The 27,675-nt window shown below is 38.9% G+C and overlaps 1 protein-coding gene across 1 annotated transcript; it reads left to right on the top strand.

Moving 5' to 3' along the window:
- Positions 1-1,831: 1,831 nt before the first annotated feature.
- On the top strand, positions 1,832-27,675 carry galm (galactose mutarotase). The gene is made up of 9 exons (XM_042502123.1): positions 1,832-1,916; positions 5,992-6,185; positions 8,812-8,966; positions 15,644-15,757; positions 17,164-17,256; positions 19,097-19,178; positions 23,199-23,349; positions 24,111-24,285; positions 26,556-27,675. The coding sequence occupies exons 2-9, from the start codon at positions 5,999-6,001 to the stop codon at positions 26,631-26,633; spliced, it is 1,035 nt and encodes a 344-aa protein (XP_042358057.1). The 5' UTR covers positions 1,832-1,916; positions 5,992-5,998; the 3' UTR covers positions 26,634-27,675.

The following is a 27,675-nucleotide window of genomic DNA, read 5'->3' as shown; positions in this document are numbered from 1 at the left end:
ACCATTCGCTTCAGATCGATCACATGCATTTCGTGGTAATCACACAGATTTGTTTAAATTCATTTTTAGACCTGACACAGCAGAGAACTCCTCAATACAATTAACTGCTTTAACCACCTCGTACCTGTTAGATATAAAAACAGTGGTATCATCAGCCAATTGAGCTAATTTAAATTCTCTCTTCAAGGCTTTTATACCTTGACATAAGACTTTTTTTGATATGCACAGCCATGATTTGGGTTACCAGGAGGAGCAAGAAGGAATTCAGAGGACATCCCTGTCTTATTACCCTCCCCGTGGGCTAGCTTAACAGAGCTGTTACAACCCCTATACAAAGTTTTAACCGCCTTCATAAAGTGACTTCCAAAACCAAAACATTTCATAGTTTTAAGCATAAATTGGTGACCTATTGTATCAAATGCCTTATAAAAATCAACAAATAAAATGAAACTCTCATCTCATATATATTCATTACAATCAATCATATCTAATATTAATCGTATATTATTACATATATTTCTTCCAGGCATAAAACCTGATTGTTCTTCGTCAATAATGTCATCCAGTCCAGATTTTAATCTCTTCGCAAATACCATGGCAAATATTTTTATATAATATTTTTTATTCAGCAAACTAATAGGTCTCCAATTCTCAATACTCAATTCATCTTTTTTTTGGTTTAGGAAACAACTTAATCAGACCTTGACGGAGAGTTGGCAGGAGGTTGTTCTTTGACTATGGCTTCTTCATAACAGCAACTGAAAATGGGGCTAATATTTCCTTAATTCTTTATAAAATTCACATATTAGCCCATCATTACTGGGAGATTTATTTTCTTTTAGGGAGTCAATACATTTTTGTACCTGTTAAGCTAACCCTCCTGTCACACACAGTTTTAAAGCTGTCATCAATACATTTAATGTCCTTTTTAATATCTTGCAAAAATAAATCAATGCTGCCTTCATTTTCAATATCAGCCGCATATAGTTTCTGGTAAAAATCAGCAACATGCTGGGAGATGTATTTTTCATCTTCACATACTTGATCATTAATGTTCAGTTTACATAGAGAGGGTAACTCAAAGTTCCTTTTTTCCAGATTAAAGAAGTATTCGGTGCACTTTTCACCTTGTTCTAGCCACATCCTTTCTAACTAATGCGCCTCTAACCTCTGTCCAAGTCAAGTTGTAAGGCTGACAGTTCATTTAGTTTTTCCCCAGACAGGCTTAATTTTCTTAAATTCCTATGAGAGCTGCTCAGTGGCAGATGAAAAGAAAACTCTTTTTCCGGGTTTAGAAAAGTGTAAAATACCCGGATCTATTGGCCCATAGAGCATGCGTAGAAGTGAAAAACAACAGCCCAATGCTGCCCAGAGCGACCAGGCCCCCAGGCCCCAGGAAGTGCACCACCCTCTGAAGCAAGTCCTTACGAAGTTAATGCCCCATTTTCCCAATCAAGATTTGGAATTCGGTATTTCTCCAGAACGCGCACAGGACCCGCGGGACTCTACTGCGTAAACGCGCATGTAACTCTGGAGTCCCTGACACAGGCTTTGTGCCAGCTGTAGTAATGGATATTTTTGTATCATAATCATCATTTATACCATTTTACAACACACCTTTGCTGTTGGCTGTAAAGCCGGTAACATGGACATGTTGACTTTTCAGAACGCATTTTTAATAGCCATTATTAAAAACATTAAGTCCTAAAGACGTAAAATGCACCATTTCAATCCAGTAAGAGGCGGTAAGAGGCAGGAGGCAGTAATGCGACATTTTGGATTCAAACCGCCACGAAAAACCAACGAAGAAGAGGAGCGGCGGGGGGCGGATGGGAAGCCGGATGTAAACATGACAAAACATCCATAGACAAGAGTTAAGTCCAGAGTCCAGAGTCCAGAGAGTGTGTTAACTTCAGGTGAGATTCATGCTTCAGATGACTTTTCGCTACATTAGTCATGTTCACTAATTTCAGAGAAATGTTAGCTGCTGTAGAATTAACAGCAGTTAGCATGCAGCTAACATAGTGGCAGTCTTCTCACAGAAGTTTGTGTGTGTGTGTGTGTGTGTGTGTGTGTGCGTGCGCGCGCGCGCGTGTGTTGCTGCTGTTTTTATGGTTTAATAAAGTGTCTGTACATATGGTGTAAGTTCACAGACACGGTTAAAGACTCACAGAGTCAATAAACTACACTTTAGCTTTAAATGATATTTAACTTAACAACATGGCTGTGCGCATTAAGTGCTGAGTTGTTCCAAATTTTCCAATTATGCTGTTAAATTTAGTTGGAGCAGTGATTGACAGAACTTAAATCAAACTGGATTTAAGACATGGCTAATGCCATTATACACGGATTCGCCGAAGCAAAAAACGAAACTCATCAGAAATCTGATGAACTTTTAAAGACATTCGTAGTCGATGAGTTAATAATGAAGCCGGAGTTTTGCGCTTCTCGCCATCCATCGCCTCGGATGGACCAAAGCCGACTAACAGAGGAGGCCCCGTCCCATTGTGGCCAAAGTTACCGACTCAAAGATGAAGTACGCCATCATATCCAGGGGCAAAGAGCTAAAAGGAACCAACTACTCTATCAGTGAGAGGCGAGAAAAAGTAAAAAGGATATTCGTCCGTTCATTGATAAATTTTACATCGATGGCAAACTGTGAAGGATTCCTCAAATCACATATGGGCTAAGTGGAGGGGATGAAAACATTACTTCTGAACCTCAGGAGGAACCACCGAGGCTCCAGCACGCTCCCTACCCGGTCGTGTAAATACAGACGCGTGATTATGGCGTCACTAACGCGTCCCCGTTGCCGTGACAACTGTTGAACCTGGAAGACGGTGAACGACTTCTTTCTTTTTTTTCTCGCTCTCGCTCTTCTTTCTTCCTCCCCTTCTCATCTCTGTTCGCATTTAGGCTTGGGAGTCGGCCTAAATTCTGCTTGTTTGACTGACAATTATGTTTGTATCTCTGCTCTGTGACAATACAGTGGGTAATGTCAGCAGAGTGTCTTTGTGTATCTGAGTGTGCGTGTACATGTCTGTGTGTCTGTCTGGCCGTTTTCCGAGTGGGTAAAGGGATGTATCTGTTCGTGCTTCCAAGTATGTATCTTTGCTGTGTGATCCCAGTAAACTACACCAGCTACCCTGCATATGGTCTTCAATGAATCTATTGAAGAAGAGAGGATGTGACACAATGTAATGGCTATGATGGGAATATAAACTGTAGTCAGTATACTCCTGAGCAACTAACATGCTTAATAAATAAAATAATTATTCTCTTTTGCACTTAAACATCAGGAGCTTGAGTAAACATCATAATGATTTAGTTACTCTGCTTACCAACACAGGCTGCAGCTTTGATGTAATTGGTTGTAGTGAAACTTGGTTGAACGATCATATACAGGTATCTTAAACCTTGACGGATATAAACTGTTTACCATCTGTCTATATATATCCCTCGCACATAATTTGAGTGTTTGTGATGATATTGTCATAGCAGACAATCACACTGACTCTCTCTTTGTTTAGGTAAGTGTTAAAAATGGAAAAAATCTTATTGTAAGTGTGATCTATCATTCCCCAGACACTGACTTTAATGTTTTTATGACAAAACTGGAGGAAACTTTATTCTCTATTAACAATAAAAATAAAATTTGTATTCTCCTCGGAAACTTCAACGTTGACATCTCAAGGGATGATGCAGTTAAAATGACTTTATAAATACGCTACACTCCTCTTCCTTCTTCCCTACCATTAATACTTATACCAGAATCACTCACTCTACTAAGTCCATTATTGATAACTTCATCACAAACATTCGGAATTCTACACTGGTATCTGGAGTCATACTCTCTGAGATTTCTGATCATTTCCCTATTGTGTTATTTGTTGACCTTGCTGTTAGGCCTTCACTCACACATCATAAAATAAAAACAAAAATACTTAATGAAGAAACCATACAACGTCTGAATGAGGACTTGCTGGCCAAGGCATGGAATAGAATCTACAATTGTAGTGATGGTGATGCTGCATTTGACACTCTGATTAAAGAAATGACAGACTCCATTCAGAGGACCATTCCTGAGAAGACTGTCATATGCAGTACAACCATTCAAAATCCATGGCTCTCTAAGGGCATATTAAAATCTATTAAGCACAAATAATAAACTATATAAACATTACATACAAAACCCAAACAATAATAATAAAAAATATTATACCAACCTCGGGGTGCCTGGTACTACCTGAACTCTTTCTTCCTGAAGACAAGTGATTGTGATGAAGTTTGTTAAATCATTATGAATATGAACAGTTCAAATTCAGCAGGAGCTGATGAAATCTCCAGGCAATGGTATTGACATTTTCTTGGATTTATCTAAAGCATTTGATACCATTAAGCTTAACATCCTAAATTGCAATACTATGGTATCAGAGGCCTAGCGCTCGACTGGTTTAGTAGTTATCTGTTTGGAAGACACCAATATGTTCATGTAAACGACCACAAATCATAATACAAATCCATCAATCATGGGGTCCCCCAGAGTTCCATTTTAAGGCCACTTCTCTTCATTTTGTATATAAATGACTTGAATAATTTGTCGTCTGTACTAAATAAAGTGTTATTTGCCAATGACACAAACCTGTTTTTTGCCCACAAGAATCCAAATGAACTTCAACAAATCATAAATAGTGCGTTTGTGAAAATAGAAACCTGGTTTAGGTGCAACAAACCTTCTCTCAGTATCAGCAAAACAAACTACATTGTATTCCATTCCAACAAAAAAATGACACCAAGCAAATTTGTACCAAAATAAACAGAATATTGTAAAATAAACAGAATATTGTAAGAGTCAGCTCAACAAAGTTCCTGGGGATCCTCATTGATGATTTTCCTAATTTCACATGTCATATTGATGATCTAACAAAGAAACTGTCTAAATATGCTGCTTTGTTTTTTAAGTTGAAACATTTTCTTCCACTCTCTGCACTTCTCACCCTATGTAGAACTTTATTTGAGCCTTATCTATATTACTGCAATATCATATGGTGTAACATATGTCTAACTCGCCTAAAAAAGCTAGAAATTCTCCAAAAGAAAGTCATACGCATCTTATCATGGTCGCAGTTTAATTCTCCTACTAGAATACTTTTAAACCGTTACAATCTTCTAAGGCTTGCTGAGTATAATTACCTCCAGAATGCTTGTATAATGTACCAGGTTGTACACAAACTCATCCATAAACTGGAGTAAAAGCCAAATTACTGGGAAAAAACAAAGGTTAAAACGTACCAGCTGTAGTATTATGTGCAGAGGACTGCAGATTTGGAATGAGCTTGAAGCTAAAAATGTCACATCCCATCTTCATCTTCAAGAAAAAGCTAAAAATGCAACTCCTGTCACTGTATGATTAACTTACTGATCATAGATCTTTCTCCATCAGTGTTGCATAAATTTGCTATTATATCTTGATTGTACCTACTAATTTACAGTAATGTAACCAGAATGCTGGGATATCTGTTGTGTGTCTGTTATATGCCTGTTTGTATGCTGTAGTACTCAAAGGATATCTGGCCAGTATCTTGTCTGTAACCACTTTATTTGTAGGAAATTGGGCCCCCTATCAAAAGCTTTAAATAGCTTCCTTGGGGTGACCCTTTAACACATCCAGTCATTGTGACCATGTCTACTGTATATATACTGTATCTTATGTTGATGATGTGTGAATAAACTAAACTAAACTAAACTGGGCCAGAACATTCCTCAGTATAACCTGTAATTTTAATTATAGGATGGAGGCTAATTTGAGAAAAAAACACACATCATGATGCTGTGTAGGGTTACTTTACTCTGTGTTGGAGAGGAACCAGTAACATGTAACTAATTAAAGTATTTCAGTTACAGTAAATTAGTAATTAGTAATCTGTAACATGTTATCTTTCATAAGTAACTTCCTCTCACTGTCTACACCTCTGTGCTTGTTGTTATCAGGTCCAGGATGACTGAGGTGAGCCATCAGCAGTGGGGAGAGGTGGCTGGCCAGGGCACTGTGGACCTGTGGGTCCTCCAGTCCCCCCAGGTGCGGGTGGAGGTTCTCACCCTGGGTGCCATCATCAGGTCTGTGTGCAGCAGAGGGAAGAATGGACAGATGGAAGACATAGTCCTCGGCTATGATGACGTGGAAGGTAGGAAAATAATTCTTTTTCTTCACACAGATTGCATAAAAATATCCAAAGTCAGTGAAGTAGTTAGATTTCAGATATAGAGAATAATTGAAAATTGTGTTTGTTGTTTTCTGCGGTCAGTTTACCGGGTTAACCCACACATTAACAGATCATAGGGAAAATTCTCTTATCATAGAACTGCAGTGTCGGGGAGACTGTGGGGACAGTTCTTATTCTTCCAGTCAGAAACATGCTAGCATGATAACACTCATAGAGTTAGACCCTCTCCCCGACCAGCGAGACAGAAGACACATATAGCATCTGCTGCTGCACTTATTAAAAAGCAGCTGTATTTTTGTCATATTGTCCTTGCGTTTTGTATGAAAAAATAAAACTGACAATCACTGTTTTGTTTACATAGTTGGCATGTGTCCAGGTCAGTGTGTCAAGCACATAGACTATATAAAGATGGACCACATGACAGCTCCCCTAAGGTGAAGCTTTTCGATCTGCACCACCCTCTGGTGTCTGATTGCAGTACAGGTCCTAAGACCTGCCTCTCCATGTTAGTGAATGGACATAGGCCAAGGTAGTTCTCATCACCCTGATGTTTGTTCAACTGTTTTTTTTAATGATAAGTTTGGTTTTAGTGAGTTATTAAAAAATGAAAAAGGGGGCTTTTCCACCATGATTGACAGCTGTGACAGCCAATCCGTGTGCTTGCATTTAATGGAGCTGTTCGTGATTGTTCGGATGGGTGTTTCGGCAGGAACTCCTCCACTGCGGTAATCGTTACTGTGCAGATGCAGGGCTCCCAATGACATCACCCTCATTAGATGTCAGCGCCTGTATTTCCAATATTTTTACCTCACCTTAGAATAGTGGGGGTAAGTGGGGGTGCGTCGTCCATCGCACATGATGTTCCGAGGAAGGGGAGGGTTGCAAAAACTTGTTGCAACTGTCCCCATCAGCTCACCAAATATATAGAATTGTCAGCTGTTGTCTGTTACATTAAAATATGTAGCCTACTTTTATACATGCCCAAGTCAATTTGACTTAGTAATCACTGCAGTTTATGTAATAATGTGATCATTTCAATATTTCATATCAGCATAACCTTGTTATTGTAATGGTCCATCCGTCATAGTAAACCATTATTGTTTATCATGCACTGAACAAATCAAAAAGTAAAAAATGCTAGCTGTCCAAGAATGCGGACCGTTTCACACATGCGTGCCCCACATCGCGTAGGGACTCTCATCATGTATTGACAGTTACTATCCATATGTTGTACCCCCTATGGTATGACGCCTTGTTAATACCACACAAATGTGTTTTACAGCTGTAAGGTGAACCTGGATCAGAGATAGATGCACACTGGGAGTGAAGACCGCATCATCACAATATCTTGAGTCAGGCAATTAATTAAATCTTTCTGACATAAAACATGTAACATACATTGATGGGTTCAAAAATCAGGGAAGTGATGGCTTTTGGGGATTCAGGATCACCACTAAGCAGAGGTGCCATGTTGACCCTGTCCACACCTGACAGGACTGTTACAGTACAGATAATGGGCCTCAGACAGTTTGTACCCACAAATCTGTGCTTAAACCCTGTGTAAAAAAAAGTTTGATGTACAAATCTGGGATTCATCAATATTTTCTTACCTGAATTTCTTCATACAATTTGAAACAATTTAGACCCGCCTCAGATCCAGCGCATACAGAGAGGATAAAGGTATGGCTACCTTTGAAAAAACTGCAGTTTAGGATTTTAACATGCTTATTTAGGTGTTATATAGTTATTTAGTTGTCATTTAAATTCAGGCAGAGAGTAAAGTGGAGAGGAGGAGAGATTCTACACGTGTTACTTTAAGTATATTGCAAAGTACTGCGACTTTTGCAAGTGATACACCACCTGACAAAGACCGATAGTCTAAAAGCCAACAAGTACATCATCAACGGAGACATGTCGACCCCAACCGTTGGAAAAGCAGGTGAATATATCTGCATTTTCTAGATGCAGACAACATGAAACTAGCATCATTGGTGAGGCAACATTAGCCTGCTGCTAGTCAAAGTACACCCAGAACACTAACAGCTCTTCTGCTGCAAATGCATTCCCTGAAAAGCAGCACAGGACTCACCACAGGAGGACAGGCTTTGATCCAATTTGTCTGTCAGAGAGGAGATACTCCTCCTGGCTCTACAAGGCTAAACTTGATTAAAGAATAGATGAATGAATGAATGAATAAGTGAGCTATAGATGAATACAGTACATAGGAAATGTATGGGGAATTAAGTTTTCTTTATTGGTTGGAAAAGGAGCTGTAGGAAGCTGTCCCACAGGAAAAAACAGTCAACCTAGGGGAAACTGAAAAGTTTTGGATTGGATCGGGTGCAAATAAACGTGATCGGGACATCCCTATTTATAGTAACAGTATATAAACTGACATTTGATGTAAGAATAGTATGTTTAGGAAAGAGCTCAGACAGAACAAGTGAGGTGAACATAGGCATGGTATCACTTTGGTGAAGGTGAAGAAGAATAACCTGTGTTGTGTTGTGTTGTGTTGTGTTGTGTTGTGTTGTGTTGTGTTGTGTTGTGTTGTGTTGTGTTGTGTTGTGTTGTGTTGTGTTGTCAGGATATGTGTCAGATAAACGGTACCATGGAGCTACGGTCGGCCGCGTGGCCAACAGGATTGCACTGGGACGTTTTGTTGTGGAAGGAAAAGAGTACAAACTGGATATCAATAATGGACCCAACGCACTGCATGGAGGGCTGCAGGGCTTCAATAAGGTGAGCCTCAGTGAATATGTGTTTTTAATAAGTTTGTAGAAAGCTAATAGTTATATCTGTAGAACATTTTTTAAAACTTTATTCAATATGAGAGAATTTACAGAGCAAGTCAGGGAATACCTAAACAAATACAAAGAATACAGTTTTGCAGTATTAGTGGATGTGGAGCTGCAATACAGTCAGATACAGAAAAAAGTAAAGAAAAAACAAGATGTGGCAGTATATTGGAAAATCAAAGAATAAAATTTATTTTTAACAAAAGGCAATAAAAAAGAGGAAAACAGTCAGGTAAACAAAATAAGGAGCATAAAAAAGACAAAGGGGTAAAACAAGGGCTTGGATATACAGTTGTGCTCATAAGTTTACATACACTGGCAGAATTTGTGATTTTTTGGCCATTTTTCAAAGAATATAAATGATAATACAAAAACTTTTCTTTCACTCGTGGAAGCCATTTATTATCAAACTATTGTGTTTGCTCTTTTTAAATCATAATGACAACAGAAACTACCCAAATGACCCTGATCAAAAGTTTACATACCATAGTTCTTAATATCATGTATTGCCCCCTTTAACATCAATGACAGCTTGAAGTCTTTTGTGGTAGTTGTGGATGCGGCACTTTATTTTCTCAGATGGTAAAGCTGCCCATTCGTCCTGGTAAACAGCCCCCGGTTGCTGTAAACTCTTGTGCTGTCTTGCATGAACTGCATGTTTAAGATCTCCCCAAAGTGGCACAATGATATTGAGGTCAGGAGACTGAGATGGCCACTCCAGAACCTTCACTTTTTTCTGCAGTAGCCAATGACAGGTCGACTTGGCCTTGTGTTTTGGATCATTGTCATGTTGGAATGTCCAAGTACATCCCATGCGCAGCTTCCGGGCTGATGAGTGCAAATTTTCCTCTAGTATTTTCTGATAACATGCTGCATTCATCTTTACATCAATTTTGACCAAGTTCCTTGTGCCTTTGTAGCTCACACACCCCCAAAACATCAGCAATCCACCTCCATGTTTCACAGTAGGAATGGTGAACTTTTCATCATAGGCCTTGTTGACTCCTCCCCAAATGTAGTGCTTATGATTGTGTCTATAAAGTTCCACTTTGGTCTCATCACTCCAAATAACTTTGTTCCAGAAGTTTTGAGGCTTGTCTCTGTGCTGTTTGGTGTATTGTAAGCGGGCTGCTTTGTGACATTGGCGTAGTAATAGCTTCTTCATGTGCCTCTTTATTGTGCATCTTGAAACAGCCACACCACTTTTTTTCAGAGTCCTGTATGTCAGCTAAAGTTATTTGTGGGTTTTTCTTTGCATCCCGAACAATTTTGTGGCTGCAATTTTTGTTGGTCTACCTGACCGTGGCTTGGTTTCAACAGAACCCCTCATTTTCCACTTCTTAATTAGAGTTTGAACACTGCTGATTGGCATTCTCAATTCCTTGGATATCTTTTTGTATCCTTTTTCTGTTTTATAAAGTTCAACTACCTTCTCCTGCAGATCTTTTGATAGTTCTTTTGCTCTCCCCATGGCTCGCAATCCAGCAACGTCAGTGCAGCACTGGATGAAACATGCAGGGATCTGTCAGGAGCCCAGAAACTCACTGACCTTTTATACACACACACACTAATTACAAGCAAACAGATCACAGGTGAGGATAGTTAACTTTAGTAGCCATTTAAACCCGTGTGTAACAACTTGTGTGTATGTTATCAGGCCAAAACCTCCAGGGTATGTAAACTTTTGATCAGGGTCATTTGGGTAGTTTCTGATATCATTATGATTTAAAAAGAGCAAACACAATAGTTCATATTCACATTCACATTCATATTCTCTGAGAAATGGCCAAAAAATCACAAATTCTGCCAGGGTATGTAAACTTATGAGCACAACTGTACATGTACACAGTTTATTGACTTTTCAGCTCAATTTTTCCAACTGTGTTAATGAGTTGAAGTAGTTGGCAAAGTTATTTATAAATGCAATGAAAGAGGGAGTACAACCTTTCCACTTACACGTATGAATGTGATATTTACCCAAAATAATAACAAGATTAACTGTGTCAGAAATGATTTCCTCCAGGCTGTCTTTGAAATACATTATGTCTAAGTAACTAAATGGTGGTATATTATCAATTTTTAATGACAGCCAGTTGTGAATACTGGACCAAAATTATTTGAGAAACGGACAGTTAAAAAAAAAGGTCAATGGTTTCGTCTTCAAGGAACAAAAGGCGCAAGGGTCTAATTTCTGTAGAACCTGAGTGGAAAAATACCATTTGTCCCCCCTCTCTGTACTTGTTTCACATAGGTTTCATCACCCAGTTGCAGGTACATGAGGTTTATAAAGAGTTATAAAATAAGTTGCTACAGACGCAGAGTATCTGTCACCTGTTATTCCGTCAGGTTTGGCAAAAGACATCAAAAAGAAACACTGTGTGTGAAATGAGTGTCTGTCTAGATAGGCAGCTTTGTTGCTCATAATACCCATATTGCTGTTACTGTGCTAAAACATGTAGCAGCTAGTGTTCAGGTGCATTGTTCTCATCTAACACAGAAGCAGAGCAGAGCACACTGAATGTGGCTTCACATTCAGTCACACCCTTTGCTGTGTGTTAAACAGGGGCACCCAGATATCAGAGACATACTGCTGAGTCTGTCACGTATTTTGAGGATACATTTTATCAATCAATGGACAACCCCAACCCCCAAATATTTGTATATAATGTGATAAAAAAGAGAATGCAATGATTTGCAAATCTTTTATATATTCACTTGAATACAGCCCAGAACTCTAAATTTGATGTCTGCAGCATGTTCCAAAAAGTTAGGTCAGGAGCATGTTCACCACTGTGTGACAACACCTTTTATTTTAACAACACTCAGTAAGCATTTAGGAACTGAGGACACTAATTGTTGTGGTAAAATTCTTTCCCATTCTTGCTTGATATATGACTTCAGTGTGTCAGCAGTGCAAATTTTCTGTTGTCGCATTTTGTGCTTCATAATGTTCCACACATGTCCATTGGGAGACAGGTCTGGACTGCCGCAGGTCAGTCTAGTTGCTGCACTTTTTTACGATGAAGCAATGCTGTTGAAACACGTGCACTAACACTACGTCCATGATTTCCAACAACAATCTGAAATGTGGACTCATCAGACCACGGCACACTTTTTCACTTTGTGTCAGTCTGTCTCAGATGAGCTCGGGTCCAGAGAAGTCAGCAGTGTTTCTTGATGTTGTTGATATCTGACTTTCACTTTGCATGTTAGAGTCTGAACTGTGTTTACTGACAATGGTTTTCCAAAGTGTTCCTGAGCCCATGGAGTGATATCCTTTATACAGTCATGTTGGCTTTTAATGCAGTGCAGCCTGAGGGATCAAAGGTCATGGGCATTCAATCTTTGTTTTTAGTCTTGTCTAGGACTGGGGCGACGCATCAATGCAATCGATGTAATCGATTACGTGAATACATCAATTCACGTAATGTGCGTCGACACATCATTTCACGCAGCGCACGTCATGAGAGTGTGAGCAGCGCAGATTGCGTTGTTTTTTGTTTAGGCGCTCGTGTATGAAGTTAGAGTGTGCACACTGCTTGCCCAAGCAGTGCTTGTCAGGCGCATCTTGGCTGCATGCCAGCTGCAGCACATCTAGAGAAACGGTGCCTCACCGTTTTTTACACATGACGCTCGCACTTTATACCATAGTTTAAAGTCCCTCTCTGTCACAGAGATGAGGAAATACATTCCCTTTTAAAACAAAAGCCATCTGGACACAATGCCATCAGTTGCTGATACAATGCATTTTATTTTGAAACATTTACAGGATGGGGTTGTCAGCTGTGCAGGACCTTGTATAACTTCATAAATGAGAGGAATATGAGCTTATAAATATGAAAATACAGCACTCATATCAGCAGGTACCGATATGACTGAAGGCCCAGTTAAGGCTGGACTATTTTGATGCAGAAAGAATGGACTAGTTATAATTATTTCTGTTATTCAAATTGCATTAATTTTACTGTAAGATGTTTTGTTTGACTGCTAGATTTGAAGTTTGTTACTGTAACAAAGAGTAACTGTTTTGTTACTCCTCCTAATAGTGACTTGAATTTTACATTGTTTTATTTATTTTGCTGTTGGATTGCTAAATGTAGATTGCACTACATTTCTCTTGAATTAATTAATTGCATTAATTTTATTTTGGATATACTTGGATATACTATATCAGACTGTAAACACAGGTTACCAGTTAAGACTGGGGTATTTTTTGTTGGAGAATAATGCCCTGCACTGTATGACAAGTTTTAAAATGTTATTTTCAGTAAATTCATTGTTATATTAATTGAGTAATAAAAAAATAATAGTTAGATCAATAAAAAAAAAATGAAAAAATAATCTATGGATTCATAGATAAAAAAAAATAATTGTTAGGTGCAGCTCTAGTCTTATCCCTTATATGCAGAGATTCCTCCAGATTCTCTGAATCTTTTGCTGATATTTTGGATTGTAGATGGTGAAATCACTAAGTAGGCTACTTTGCCACTTTGCATTAAGAAACGTGACTTGTGACTTTCCATGCTGGTGAACAGTTCAGCCTTATGAGGATGCTCCTTTCATTCTCAGTAATGATACTTTAATCTGTTACCAGTGAATTTGTTTACCTGTGGAATGTTCTAAACAGGTGTTTTGTTTTTGTTACCATTTCACAACTTCCCCAGTCTTTTGTTGCTCCAGTTTAAAAGGAAAAAAAAAGTAACCTGTTGCAGGCATCAAAATCAGAGTTAATGTATATTTATGAAAAACAAAAAAGTTAATCAGTCTGAACATCAAATGTCTTTGTGCTGGATTCAACTGAATATAGGTAAAAGAAAAGACTTGCAAATCATTGCATTCTGTTTATATTTACATTTCACATGACGTCCCAACTTTTTTGGAATTGGAGTTGTAGCACAAATGTGTTCACTATAACATAAGATGTAGCCTCACCATCCAGTCATTTATTTATTTATTTATTTATTCATTTTTTCAGTCAGCCATGCTAGCAGGTCTGTGAGGCTGTGTTTAGGTACAGCGGTGCTTTCAGCAATCCATCCAACAACTGTCAAGACAATTCACCCAAAATCTCAAATCTTATTCTCATGGTGGCACTAGAAGAATCACATGTCATAAGGAGTAATCACCTGGGAACCATGAATGTCTGTACCAGATTTTTTGCTCAAGACATCTAGAGGATTTTAAAATATCACTACAAGGCAGCTTTATTGCTTTGTAGTGAGTAAATTTGGTGTTTGGTGAACGTGTTCAGCTGCTGGTAGTGTTAGTGGAGACGTCGGGATCAGTGAAGTCAGTTAGATTATCGTGACAATCCATCCAGTAGTTGTTGAGATGTTACAGTCTGGGCCAAAGTGTTGGACTGACCTGATCCCCAGAGCCATGACGCTAGCAAACAAACAACACAAGTACGATTCAGAGGGCTAAATAATGCCAATTTTTACCACTGTACATACATTTCACAAATGTCATTATATTCAGCAGACGTCTGTTAGCAACACATAGGTTAAGGGCTAAACTGTACACAACATCAGCTAATTACTGAGAATTTAAGTAGCAGCTTCATCAACACCGCACACACACACACACACACACACACACATACACACATAAACCAAGACTCCACACCTATTATAATGTATAATGAGGATGTGTGTAGAGCTGTGCATGTTTGTGTGATCAAAATCCTCAGGCTGTCCTTCATTAATTTCATGTAGATCAAGCTGTCTCATGAGGCCCAAACAAACACACTTTTATTTAACTGCTTGAAGTGATGAAGTGCTCATCAAAGGTAATGAGAGAAAAGGGACAGTTTGTCCGTTAGCAACCGACAGCAGACATGAAGCAGTTTCCTCGCTGCTCGTGGGGCACAGTTGGCTTTATTAGAGAAACCTGCAGTAGAGAGAGACAACATTCAGTTGAAAAAGTAGCAACTAAAAGAAATGAAATCAAAGAGGTCCCACTGCACTGTTCACACATGGAACTATATTTAAGCTGCTGTTAATATTTATATTTTAGAGTCTGAAAAATAAATCCAATGATGATATAACGACTTAATTGAACATATAAGATAAAGAAAGGTTTGGGATAAGGATCCCCTCAAGTTCAGATGAAACAGCATTTCCAGAGTAACTAGTAGGGTTGCAAAATTCAAGCACTTCACTGTATTTATCACTGGTAACTTTAAAGATCAATTTATTGATCTATGAACTATCCCTTTAAGTTCAGCTAAAGCTAACAGCTGTTGTGATCTTTAAGTGGGTATATTCCAAAGTTACCAAGCTTTTTGTGCAAAATGCAGTCCTTTTATTCCTGCAGCTCAGCAAGGAAAGAGAAAGAGGGAAGGTAACCACTAGATTTTTTTTCAGTCAAACTGCTGAAGCCTTATATTTAAACAAAAAATATATTAGAGTTAAATGTCCGCTGAATTCACACAGGTATTTTTCCTACACCATGACTCAATGAGACTACTGTTACTTTATAATCCTGCTACCTGTGTGCTTTCTGTAAGATTAACATTTTATTTAACCTTTCCTATTACTGATCTCCTGTAACAATGACAATTGTCACTAATCCTGTATGTCCATACTTTGCAACACTGAGTGTATTTGTTTGTCTCCTCAGGCTATCTGGTTGGCTTCAGCAGTGGAGGGTGGTGTACAACTGAGTCACACCAGTCCAGATGGAGACCAGGGCTATCCTGGGGAGATCCAGGTCTCTGTCTGCTACACCCTGCAGGTAAGCACATCCTGTTATAAGCTAGAGGCTGAGTGAAGGGGCTTATAATGCATCATCACTATCTACACTAACCTATACACACACCAACAGTCAACTGTAGTAAGGACTCAGTGTGATATAACAGTCCATGCAGTATCATAAGTTATCATTGTAAGTGTTAAGTAAAATGAGTAAGCATTTTGTGTGTTTATGATTGTAGTCATAAAGAATTATAAATGCGTTATTATTCACTATGAATGCCTATACATTGCACCATAGATGTGGTCTTCATAGAAAGTGTTTACATTTTATTTATTCAACACTTTTCACAAGCATAGGTCACAAAATGCTTTACAAGAGCAATATACAACATACAAGAAAGAAAGCATAGCAGATTAGGTGACTACCGGAGCCACATAATTAAAAGTGCAAAACATAAAAAAACAAACAAAAACATAATACACATCAAGAATACACAAAATACAGAGCTAGTGCATGCATGTTACACAAACAACTGTTTTAACAAGTTGTCCTTAGCTGATTAAAAGAATCCACAGAGTCTGCAGACTTTAATGGTGCAGGGAGAGCATTCCAAAATTTAGGTGCTACAGCCTCAAAAGCGCGATCTTCCTGCTGGGCTGTTGCTCAATCATTTTCACATGTCCACCGCTACAGACACAATGAGTAAATAAGCAGATTGAGAGATAGACCCACCCCTCTCTCTCCCTCTTATTCTCAAACTCAGATCAAACTCGATATGCGATATAACAATATAAACCAAACTTACTACTGTTGTTACTGCACTGTCTATTTCTCCCCTAAAATTCTTCACATATTTTAGTGTACCGTTTAGCTGTTAATCAAGAATTTGTGAACAAGAAGTGGACGCCATACTGTTTCCTGTAGCGTAATAATAGTGGCTGAAAATCCTGACATCAATCAGTAAGATTAAGTAACACTGATCAAATATAAACCAAGATTATGTTACTGAATCATATATTTATCTCCTCAAATGTTTCCAGAAACATTTTTGTGTACTATTTAACTGTTATCCAACATAGTTTCAGGCGACAGCCATATTGTTTCCTGTATGAAAAAGGCAAAGCTGCATTACGTCATCCAACACTTGGAGCTTTTCTTTGTCCTGTGTGACACAGTGCATTCTGGTAGTTGAAGGTTTTCTACCTTTTGAGCAAAAGAAAATTCCACAACCCCTTTTCTCTGTTTTCTCTGGTCATGTAACAGCAATTTTTTAAATCATTTGCGTCTTTCTGCTGCATAGACTGCCTACTTTTATGAAAAGACCATTTATCCAGCAGTGAAATAATTCTTCAGTAGTTAAAATCCACAGTGTTGCATCCTGGATATTGAATTGATTTTGAAAATATATTGCAGAAGCCATTTCAGTGACATTTGGATGTTTTCAGGGGGAAACACTAACTGCTGAGTATCAAGGCCGGTCGACCAAAACCACCCCCATCAACCTCACCAACCACTCTTACTTCAACCTGGCTGGACAGGTAAGAGCACATGGTCAGCTGTCTGATCATCCAATAAACAAGTGACAAAGAAAAATAAAGAAGGACCATGATACATCCTGATCATCTTCAATGTAGAAAGAAGGAGATTTACGTCAGGGGAAGGCTTCTTCTCTGAGAGACTGATGAGCTTAGCAGTTTAGTTAGGAAATCTTATTGAGATCAAGATGTCTTTTGAAAGAGAAATCGGAGAATGAATGACACAAGATCACAATAAGACTGTTCACTCGCACAAAACCACACACACAGTCACACTAGTTAACCCTTAGAAACCAGGCTCAACGTCAACTTTCTTGTGCTGTGCTCGGGCACCCCATTACAAGTAATTATACCAACAATGGTTTAATGCCGAGCAAACTGGTTTGATTTCTTTCAAAAACTTGGGCAAAAGGCCAAAAACAAACTGGCAATAAATATCACACAAATTGCAAGAAATTGTTAGCTTTTGATTTTTTTAAGGCAAGGGAAAAAGGCCTTTTAATTATATTTATATTTATCATAATTATATATTAATAATTATGCTACAGATTTTTTCCCCAAGTCATTTCCTTGTTTGTTGGGTTTTTTTTTATTTTGCTTTCCCCTTTTTATTTTATTTTTTTTTTCTGCTAAGCTTCAGGTAATTTTCTTGTAAGTTTTACTAATTTCTTAATGATATTTTGGTCATTTCTTCTCAAGTGGCTCATGGCATTCTTCCCATGTTTCTTAAAGAAATCAAGCCAAGTTGCCCAGGTTTCAAAGGGTTAAAAAGAGCACAAATATTGTTAGATATATAAGATAGTCTCTTAGAGAAATAGGTGTGTCGTACTTCATTCTGTGCTGCATGTCTGACCTGTAGTGAGGCACTCACTACCAAGAAGCGGTGGATAGATCGGCGCCCCATGTATAGAGGCTGTGTCCTTGCCGCAGCAGCCACGGGTTTGAATCCTTTGCTGCATGTCTCCCCCTCTTTCTCCCCCTTTCACGCTCACACTGTCCTGTCAATTAAAGGCAATAAAAGTCCAAAAAATAATCTTTAAAAAAAAATAAAGCAGTATAGTATGAGGACCTTTTAAAACGGTCCTCTCTTGTGATCTGGTGTCATGGTTAGCAGCTCTCAACTCAATTTGGGATGGTCAATATCATAGCAACTGAAGTTGCCTTACAAATGAAGACAGAGATATGCTGTTGCCTTCTAAACAATCAAAGGATAAGCTGCTATTATTTGTATTATTTAAGACCAAAACCAACAATTAATTTTAACAAGTTGTATCTGTTAAGCAACAGAGGCCCTAATAATGCTTCATGCTATAGAACTAAAAAACATTAAAGCTGTAGTTGGTAATTGGTAATTTGCTGCAGATGTCACTATACTCACACAGCACTAAATAAGACAGATAATCTGTGGAAGAAAAATTCCTGCTCCAGTTCTTTTTGTCGTCTAATAGCATTAGTGAATGTGAATAAAAATGGCCAATCAGAGTTGAGGAACTTCTAAAGCAGGAGTCAATCATGTCAATCACTGTGCGGTCAAACTGTGAAACTAGGCAGTGCTGATCAAATATGAATCAATAATATGTTACTGTATCATCTATTGCTTTCCTCACATGTCTTCAGAAACATATTTTAGTGCACTGTTTAGCTGTGAAATGAGAAAGTTAGTCTGACTGGTGGGTGGTATTACTATTTGGAACATGATGGTTGGATCACCAAGTTTCTGGAAGTATTCTGATCTGTCTGTCTGTCTGTCTGTGTCCGTCTGTCTGTCTGTCTGTCTGTGCGTGCGTGCGTGCGTGCGTGCGTGCGTGCGTGCGTGCGTGCGTGCGTGTGTGTGTGTGTGTAGGGCGCAGCAGACATCTATGACCATCAGGTGTCCATCAGTGCTCAGTCCTACCTGCCTGTGGATGACACATCGATACCTACAGGTGAAACATTTATGTGTCCTCTCACAACAGAATGAACACAGCAATGAGAAACTGATTTATTTAAATTAAGTGAAAGTCTATTTAAATGTGAACTCAACAGCAGCACTTTTAATGATGTTAAACAATCCTTACATACAGAGCATAGACTGTATATAAAGATGGACAACATGACAGCGCCCTCTAAGTAAAGCTTAAACATCCTGATCGCCCCCTGGTGTCTGTCTGCAGTATAGGTCAGAAAGCCCACCCCTCCATGTCAGTGAATCGGACATGGGCCAACTAAAAACCATCCTAACTCTAACCCTTACCCAAAGACGTTTGTTCAATTCTACAAAAAGGGGATTTTCTGCCATGACTGACAGCTATGTCAGCCACTCGTGCACTTGCGTTAAATGGGGCTGTTTGCAATTGGTTGGACAGATGTTTTGGCAGGAATGTCTCCACTATCTACTGCGCAGATCGTGGATACAAACAAAAATAAGAAAAAAAAAAAAATAAAGTGCTTCTTGCATGAGTCCCAACATACAGCCTCCTAAAATACACCACAGTGCATTACAATACATCACAGAACAGGGTGCATTTGTGTCTCTGTTTCTATTTTCAGAGGTTGGGTCCTGCTGTTTGAGATGACTGTTAGTTTTGCTCTTTATTGTCCTTATGTCAAATCCATCTTTCCTCTGTGGTTCATTACAGTTTAAACTTTAATGATGGTGTTTTGCTATTGTTAATCCAGAACCACTTGTACTTGTGTGTAGGAGTGTTCCTTCATGCTCTGCCAGACAAACATTCTCATTACCCTGCAATTAGCTTTGGTTGCCCCTGGAGACAGAGCAGCTAATCACTGTTTATTTGTATCACACAATCTGTGTTACAAAGGAAATCCACCTCCAGGGCTGAAGAAGAAAGACTTGCAAATATTGCGTCAATTTTTTGCCACATAGTTAAAAGTAGAGGCTGTACTTAAGTCTTTACAAATCGGGCTGTCTAATGTCTCTGCCCCGGAACTCTCTGTCTGATATCCAGCTGGAGGACAGTTTGGGATTGTATAGTAGGTTGGACAGCTCTCAGTCTGTCTGCTCAAACCTGGCATTGGAATGCGTCTCAAGTGACCACTTGTGATCTGATCTCACTTCCCTGCCCTACATGCAAGTAAACATGAAGGCCAGATCACTTCTGTTTGCAAAAACCAAATGCTTTGTTGTTTTTAACCAGTAGGAGGCAGTGATGCACTTCACATGCAGAGTCTGCCGAAAACATAAAGAAGAAAAGCAAAGGTCTTGTTTCACAGGACAAATCGGAACAATACAAACTATTCCTTGGCATGATTCTGCCAAAGCAAATAACCCAAGCTGATGATGCACTTGTTACTAAAACTTAAAAATTACAATGTTAGCCAGCTGATGAGTGTTCTTCTGCCACCTCACATCTGCCTACGCAGAGGATGTCAGCTGAGTGGGTGGTTCTCAGTGAGGCCCAGGACATATTAGTGTGCGCACTGCTGAAAGAGTGTGGTCATGTGCAGCCCTGACTTCCTCACAATGTGGTCTGAGTGATCGAGTCGTAGGATACATTAAGGACTCATTCAGAACGTCTCCATGCACAGGTTAGTGGAGCTACGTTTTAGCTCCATTAGGCCATTTCATCGGACAACAGTCCTTGTCCCAGAATACAATCACCGGGGGAGAATCCATCTATTGATTGGTTAGAATGTCCAACTCCTCCATGGTAGATGGAGATATGCCTCCTTTCAGCTATCCGCTATTGGATTTTTTTCCATCTAACACATCACATATCAAACAAGTTAGCAAACGGGCTGCATGTAGAACAGTGAAAACGTGGATGACTTTACAGCGCTGTACATTTCATACATACTCTACGCTTTACTTGTTGCCTTCATGTTGTTTTGTTTTCTTCCCTTCTTCATCTTTTGTTTTTTCCGGCTTTCTTCTAAAAATTAGAATTTGAGCATGTGCAGAACGCCTAGGCCAGTTCAGGTCGATTTGTTAACGTGTTTTAAAAATCCAGTTTTAGCCAGACTAACACAGTAATTTAACTTTTTCCTAAACCACGTAAATGCACTGAGTGGGTGCATTCACACCTGTAATTAAAACTCTCCACTTGTCATCCGATCACCGAAATGATGATGTAAGCTGCCCACTGAGGCACTGTGAGGCAGAGCAGCTTAACTCACCATTAACTTTATCTGATGGTTCATGTAAATGTCAGGACAGCTGAATATGCAGCAGAGCTGTTGTCAGTAATTAAGACTCATTTTATCAGATGATGCAACAACCATAACCTTCTGCTCCCCTGTATACATACACTGCATAAAACACACTTTAAATCAGTGTATTACAACTGCCCGTGTGCACATTAATTTCAAACAATGCATATGCACACCTGTCAACAAAAAGCAGTGATAAATCCCTCTCATTCTACATCCATCTGCTCGTGCATATATCAGAGAGACAGTGAGTACATTACCACTTCAGTGTCTTTCAAACTAGATGACAAAAACCTATCTGAGAGATATTCTGAGAGGTATAACCTCAGAGGATCAGCGAGGTAAGGAGCAAATATTCAAGTGCAAGAAAGGATAAATCTGACTCTATATGTAAAAATCAACCTAAGCTTAGTTTAAAGGGATAGCTCACCCAAAAATGAAGATTTAGTCATTATCTTCTCACCCTCATGCTGATGGAAAGTCAGGTGAAATTTTATAGTCCACAGAACACTGCTGGGGGTTCGCGAGGAGAAGACATCACACTCAACTCCAAAACAATTGAAGCAAATATTGACTGGGGATCAAATGTTTAAAAAAAAATACATTGAAAAAAAACACAAAAAAACACAAAATGTCGCCATACTGCTCGTCCGAAGTAACCCAAGTGTCCTTAAGCCCCGACATCCCAAGTTGTTTTGAAAAACGTCACTGGCATCATGTTTTTAGCCTTGTTGTAGCCAGGCGCTCCAAGTGTTGGAGCCACTTTCACGTTTGTGAAAGAGAGTGGACAAAAAAGAGCTCGCGTTAACTGCATGCCAGTGTTTGCATGCTACCTGAAAGCCTCCCACACACAGATAGATAGAGAGACAGATAGCCTTTATTGTCCCATGGGAAATTCTTTTTTATAGAGAGACTTGCTGAGTGAGCAGCAAGCAACAAGTCCCTTTTTCAGATTTAAAACTTCTGTGTGTGTATGTCTCAGCTTGAGGACACTTGGATTACTTTGGACCAGCAGTATGGAGACATTTTGTGGTTTTATTATATATATATTTTTTTAACGTTTTAATCCTGGTCACCATTCAGATTTAGATATTTATATAGATATTAATCATAGCAAATTATAATGCATTCATAATGCTTTATGACTAGACTCATAAACACATGTAATGCTTAATGATGCACTGTAACAGTCATAAAACACTATAGATGTGATTTATAATTAATTGAGAGAGGGTGTCAGACTTCAGTAGTATTTTCAAAGTATTGTAGTGTATGGTAGGCATTAGTAACTTATGATGTGGCATTGGTTCTCATAAATACATGAAAATGTGTATCACTTAACACCCATAATGAAACTTTATGATGTAGCATACATGATCATGAATGCATGAATATGCACCTCCCTTTGCTTAACACATACAATGATAACTTATGGTAATGCATGGTCTATATAACGTATATAGCCCCATCAGTCAACCTCTAGTTTACAACAAGTCAAGAGCATCTATAAGACACTTGCCATTCATAAATAATTTTAAGTCACATCTATAATATTTTATGACTGTTGATGTGGTGCATTAGTGAGCATAATGTGTGTTTATACGTGTAGTCATAAAGCATTATGAATGCATTACAATTCACTATTAATGCTTTCAAAATGCATTGTAAATGTGGTTTTCATAGAAAGTGTTTCCGATTTGTTTTCTTCCCCTTTTCTCAGAAAATGGACCATGTCTTATTATCAAACCTTTGTCCACTTCTGCACAATCACCGTCAGTAACCTCATCTGTCCTCAGGAGAGATCAGACGAGTGGAGGGCACGCCCTTTGACCTCAGAAAGCCTGTTCTGATTGGCTCTCGGCTCAAGGAGATTCCAGTTCCAGGCTTTGACCATAATTTCTGTCTGACATCACCCAGAGACACCTGGACAGAGAGACATGCTGCCAGGTTTGCTGCAGAGGATACACACACTACACACACAGCAACACTCATACCCTTGTCTTTAACCCGTAGAGACTGTTTGGCGCATTTCACACGCTTTTCATTCTTAATTTTTTGATAATTTTGGCTGTGTTCATGCATGTGGCATACATTTTGGCAAGGTTATGTATTTTTGTTTAATCAGTGAATTTCCAGCTCAGCTCCTACAATAAGTCTAAAACACACTGTGGAGACAAAATTGTTACATTCAGACTGTTAAGTGCAAAAAATGCGCCAATAAAACCCATTCAAACCTACATTTTTGATCCCACAACTATCAAATCATAAAACCATGCATTGTATTATTTCTGGGTGTCATTCTGGGCTTTTGATCTGGAATTTGTCATTTTTACTATTTTCCAATTGATGACGTTATTTTGACTATATTTGGCATATGGAGAAAATACATGATGGTGCACTGTCACAATCAATGTTGCTGCTTATCAGTGACATTTGCCAGGCTATGATTATCAATGGTGGATTGTTTTTTTTCATCTGGCATCATGACAAAAACCTGGCATTTAATGGCTTAAAATTCTGAAAATTACTGAATATTTGATATTTATGGTTAGGACTGATGTTGATTAAAAATTAACTCAATGAAGTTAGAAAATCATATTAATGTATAATATTTTTTGAAGCTTGATTTTGAAAAGCACATTTTGTTCACAAAGAGGGCCCTAAGGGTTAATAAAGTCCAGTAGGTTAAACCTGTCGCTTCTTCTTAGAGTGTGTCACCCAGCCAGTGGGCGGGTCCTGGAGCTCTCTACCAGTCAACCAGGGGTCCAGTTTTACACTGCCAACTTCCTGGACGGCTCAGTGGCAGGAAAGGCCGGCGTGAGGTATGGGAGGCACAGCTCCTTCTGTCTGGAGGCACAGAACTGGCCAGATGCTGTCAACAAGGTACGATGATGATGGGTAGAAACCCACTCATACAAAGCTGGACTGATATGTTGTTAATATAGGGAAGGTTTTCATTGCAATTTTATTTGTAAATGTGACGTCACTCACAATCTTATTACACACTAAAATTATCAGTAAACCAGAAAGGGCACTAAGTGGAGAGCAGAACTCCACCAGGCGTCCACCCGGGCAGATCACAGCTACTCTAGACAATTCTTGTAATTCTAGTCCAGAGGTTCCCAACTGGGGTCCAGATTTCTCCATCGTCATCAGTTTAAGGTCCACAAATTCGATAAATTACCACATTTCAATGTTATTCACAAAATATAAACATCCTGTAAGCTTAGAACACAATTAAATAAAACATTGCATGAATAAACAGAAATAGCACTTTAAAATAAAAAATTCAAAATTATGTCTGTTTGTTTTACAAACTTGACATGTTGACAAGACTTTCAGAATGGACCCGCTGCTCTAGACAATTCTTATAAAATACAGCCACAAATTTTTGATTCATAGACTTTTATCCGTATTACTTTGTCTGTACGCCATGATGCTGTAGCCAAGCAAAGTAGGAAATAATGATAAAGACAATTAAAACAGACAAAAGACAGAAAGCATTTTATTACTTAGCCTGCTTACTTACTGATGGTAGAAGCACAAGTATCAAAGAAAAATGAAAAAATCATCAAAATCTTCAAGTCTACAAAAGCAGGCTGGCAAAATGCTCCACTTCTGAAATGCTCCCGGTCTGGTATGACGCTGTGTTGTGGAAGGAATGAAATTGGGTTGCAGCTGCACTTGCTGGAAATGTTCCTCCAGGCTACCTTAGTCAAAATTGCAGCAAGTGTAACAAAAACCAGTGACTGAAACATCATGTATCATGCCTAATTTAAGCCAGCTCATGGCTCTTTTCTGCATGTCATCCTCTCTCTCCATTTTTATGCTTATATACTGTCTGTCTCAAAAGATTTAAACAGAACTTAAGCTTTATTTTCTTTAACAAATTTACCTTAGGGGATAATAAAGTTTAAAGTTAAAGTTGAAGTTGATGGTGATGGATGTTCAAAACATTAGCAGCTTTATTTCTATTGCAGCCACCACACTAGCTGTCATTATTTCTAATCCAAGGCCACGTATGAGTGTTATGGAGAAGGCAAGCCCCTTATACGTTGGAGCGGCCACGTATGAGGGATTTCTGGGAGGTGATAGTCCACGATTTCACAGAAGAATTGTGGATTCAGAACTTCATTCAAAAAGAGTAATGTGATGCAATAACAGCTCTTGTAGCTCCTGCTACATCATGCCAGAGGAAGACAGTTTCTACTGATAAGCACAAAGCCATAGCATCATGTGACCTAGAAAAGACTAAAAGTGTTTCCTTCAGGGATGTAACGATGCATCACGACGCACTTAAAAATTTATAAAAAATATGTGAGATGCCGTTGGTGAGATGAAAAATTAACCACAATACTTTTTTGGAACAGCAGATGGAGTAATCTACTTTTGACTTCACTCGCTGAGCCACGTCACAACGTGCTCAACACTTCATGTCCAAGACTAGAGACAGCTCGTCAACTTAAATAAGACGAAGCAAAGGCTCTGCGACAGGTGACATTAAAATAGAAGATGCACCCTACAGTTTCAAATTTAAGTGTGGCAGAAGTTGAGCTTATTCTATAATTGCATTGTTTGTGTTTAACATTTGTACCTTACCTTATAAAAAAGGGATTCTTTAATTGAACATAGAAAAGAAGAGAAAATGCAGTATTTTGTATAATTTTTGTTTGAAATAATTAATAGAATATTTTTCAGTCATCATTTTCTGTAATCTCACTTTGTATTCTAAAAAAAATTGTGAGAATATTGTATCAAATCGTGAGTTAAGTGAATCGTTACATCCTTAGTTTCCATTGCAGTTTCGCAAAATTTGGCTTTTTCAAATCACCTGAAATACTACCTCATGGGAGCGTATAAACTTTTTTGTGATAAATAGGAGCTGAGGAATATTTTATATTTGCAATTTAATGGACTCTTGCCTTGAGTTAGAGTTTAAAAAGGTAAAGCATGTTGTTTAACCTGAAAACGTCAAAACCATTTCTTCCCCTGCTTCAGTCATTGGTTGTTCTTTGACTTGCTGTTCAATGTCACAGATGAATCAGTCAGTTGAGTGGGCAAATTTGAAAGTGTGGACCCAGGCAGCATGGGACCTATTGTAGTTAGCAGAGTCTGAAATACACTCACAGATATGTGTGTGCATGTGTCGTCAGGCTTCATTTCCTGACTGTCTCCTGCGTCCTGGTGAGGAGTACCATCACGTGATTCGCTTCACCTTCACCACAGTCTGAAGTGACTGCCACTGACAGCAGGACAGAGAAGAGGAAAGCTGGATGGCCACAACCTGATTGATCCATCGGATTTTTCACAGTGTGGACCAGAAATCATGGACCAGAGAGTTAAGCAGCCAGTGCCTTTCTCAGTGTGACTTCTCTTCCTCTCAGTGTAACTGTGGCATTTTAATGCTGAGTTTCTAATGTGAATCATTTTACTGAACCAGTGCTATGATGGGCTTTACAGGCAGAGTCATTGCTGCCTGTGCATGTCTGCAGAGACATGATGTTCACAGTCTAACCTGACCAAACTCTGTTAGTTAATGTCAGTTATGATCATGTGCCATTTCATTATCACATGGAACAAAAAAGGAATCAAGAGCTTAATCTCTCCAGCTGTTTCTTGCCATTTGTTGAAATTTGTTCTTTTCAGCGTCACATTGATGCATCTGTCCTGTTTATTTATGCAGTATGAAGAATTCAAGCAGCCAGACTGACACTCTACACATTATTTACATTATGTAACACTGCAATGTGTGTTTGTGTGTGTGTATGAGTGTATGAGTCCTCACCTGTGTGTGTTCAGCATCTCCACACAGGCTGAACTGTTCCTGGAAAACAGCTAGTTGAGGAGGCGGGTTTGGGTGAGAGGGCATCCTACTACTCTGCCAAGAGACATGAGTTGCTATAGCAACCTCTAATCCATCACTCCGAGAGGCTTTTAACTGCTGAGATTTCATAAAACGTGACAGAAGTTGTGAGCCTCAAAGAGAGCAGACGACTGATGACTTCCGGTGTGTGACTGCAGGGAGTAGAGAGTGAGAGACCGTTCCAGTCAGCTTCCTGATACACGCAGGGAGGAGTGACGGCTTAGAGTCACAGCAGCTCCAACAAACCTGACCTCTCACATGACCAGCTCAGCTGTTTTATTTTCCACCATGAAGTGTTTCTACGAAGGGCCTTGAAATCCATTCTGCCACAATTGACACAATTAAGTTAATACTGGTTCAATTTGCTTCTTTTAAAACATGAGAGAAAGGGACTAAGCAACAAAAGAAGA

This window comes from Plectropomus leopardus, chromosome 15 (assembly GCF_008729295.1).
Source record: "Plectropomus leopardus isolate mb chromosome 15, YSFRI_Pleo_2.0, whole genome shotgun sequence".
Taxonomy (NCBI): domain Eukaryota; kingdom Metazoa; phylum Chordata; class Actinopteri; order Perciformes; family Serranidae; genus Plectropomus; species Plectropomus leopardus.
Note: the sequence above shows the minus strand (reverse complement) of the source record. Positions and strands in the feature narration are given on the sequence as shown.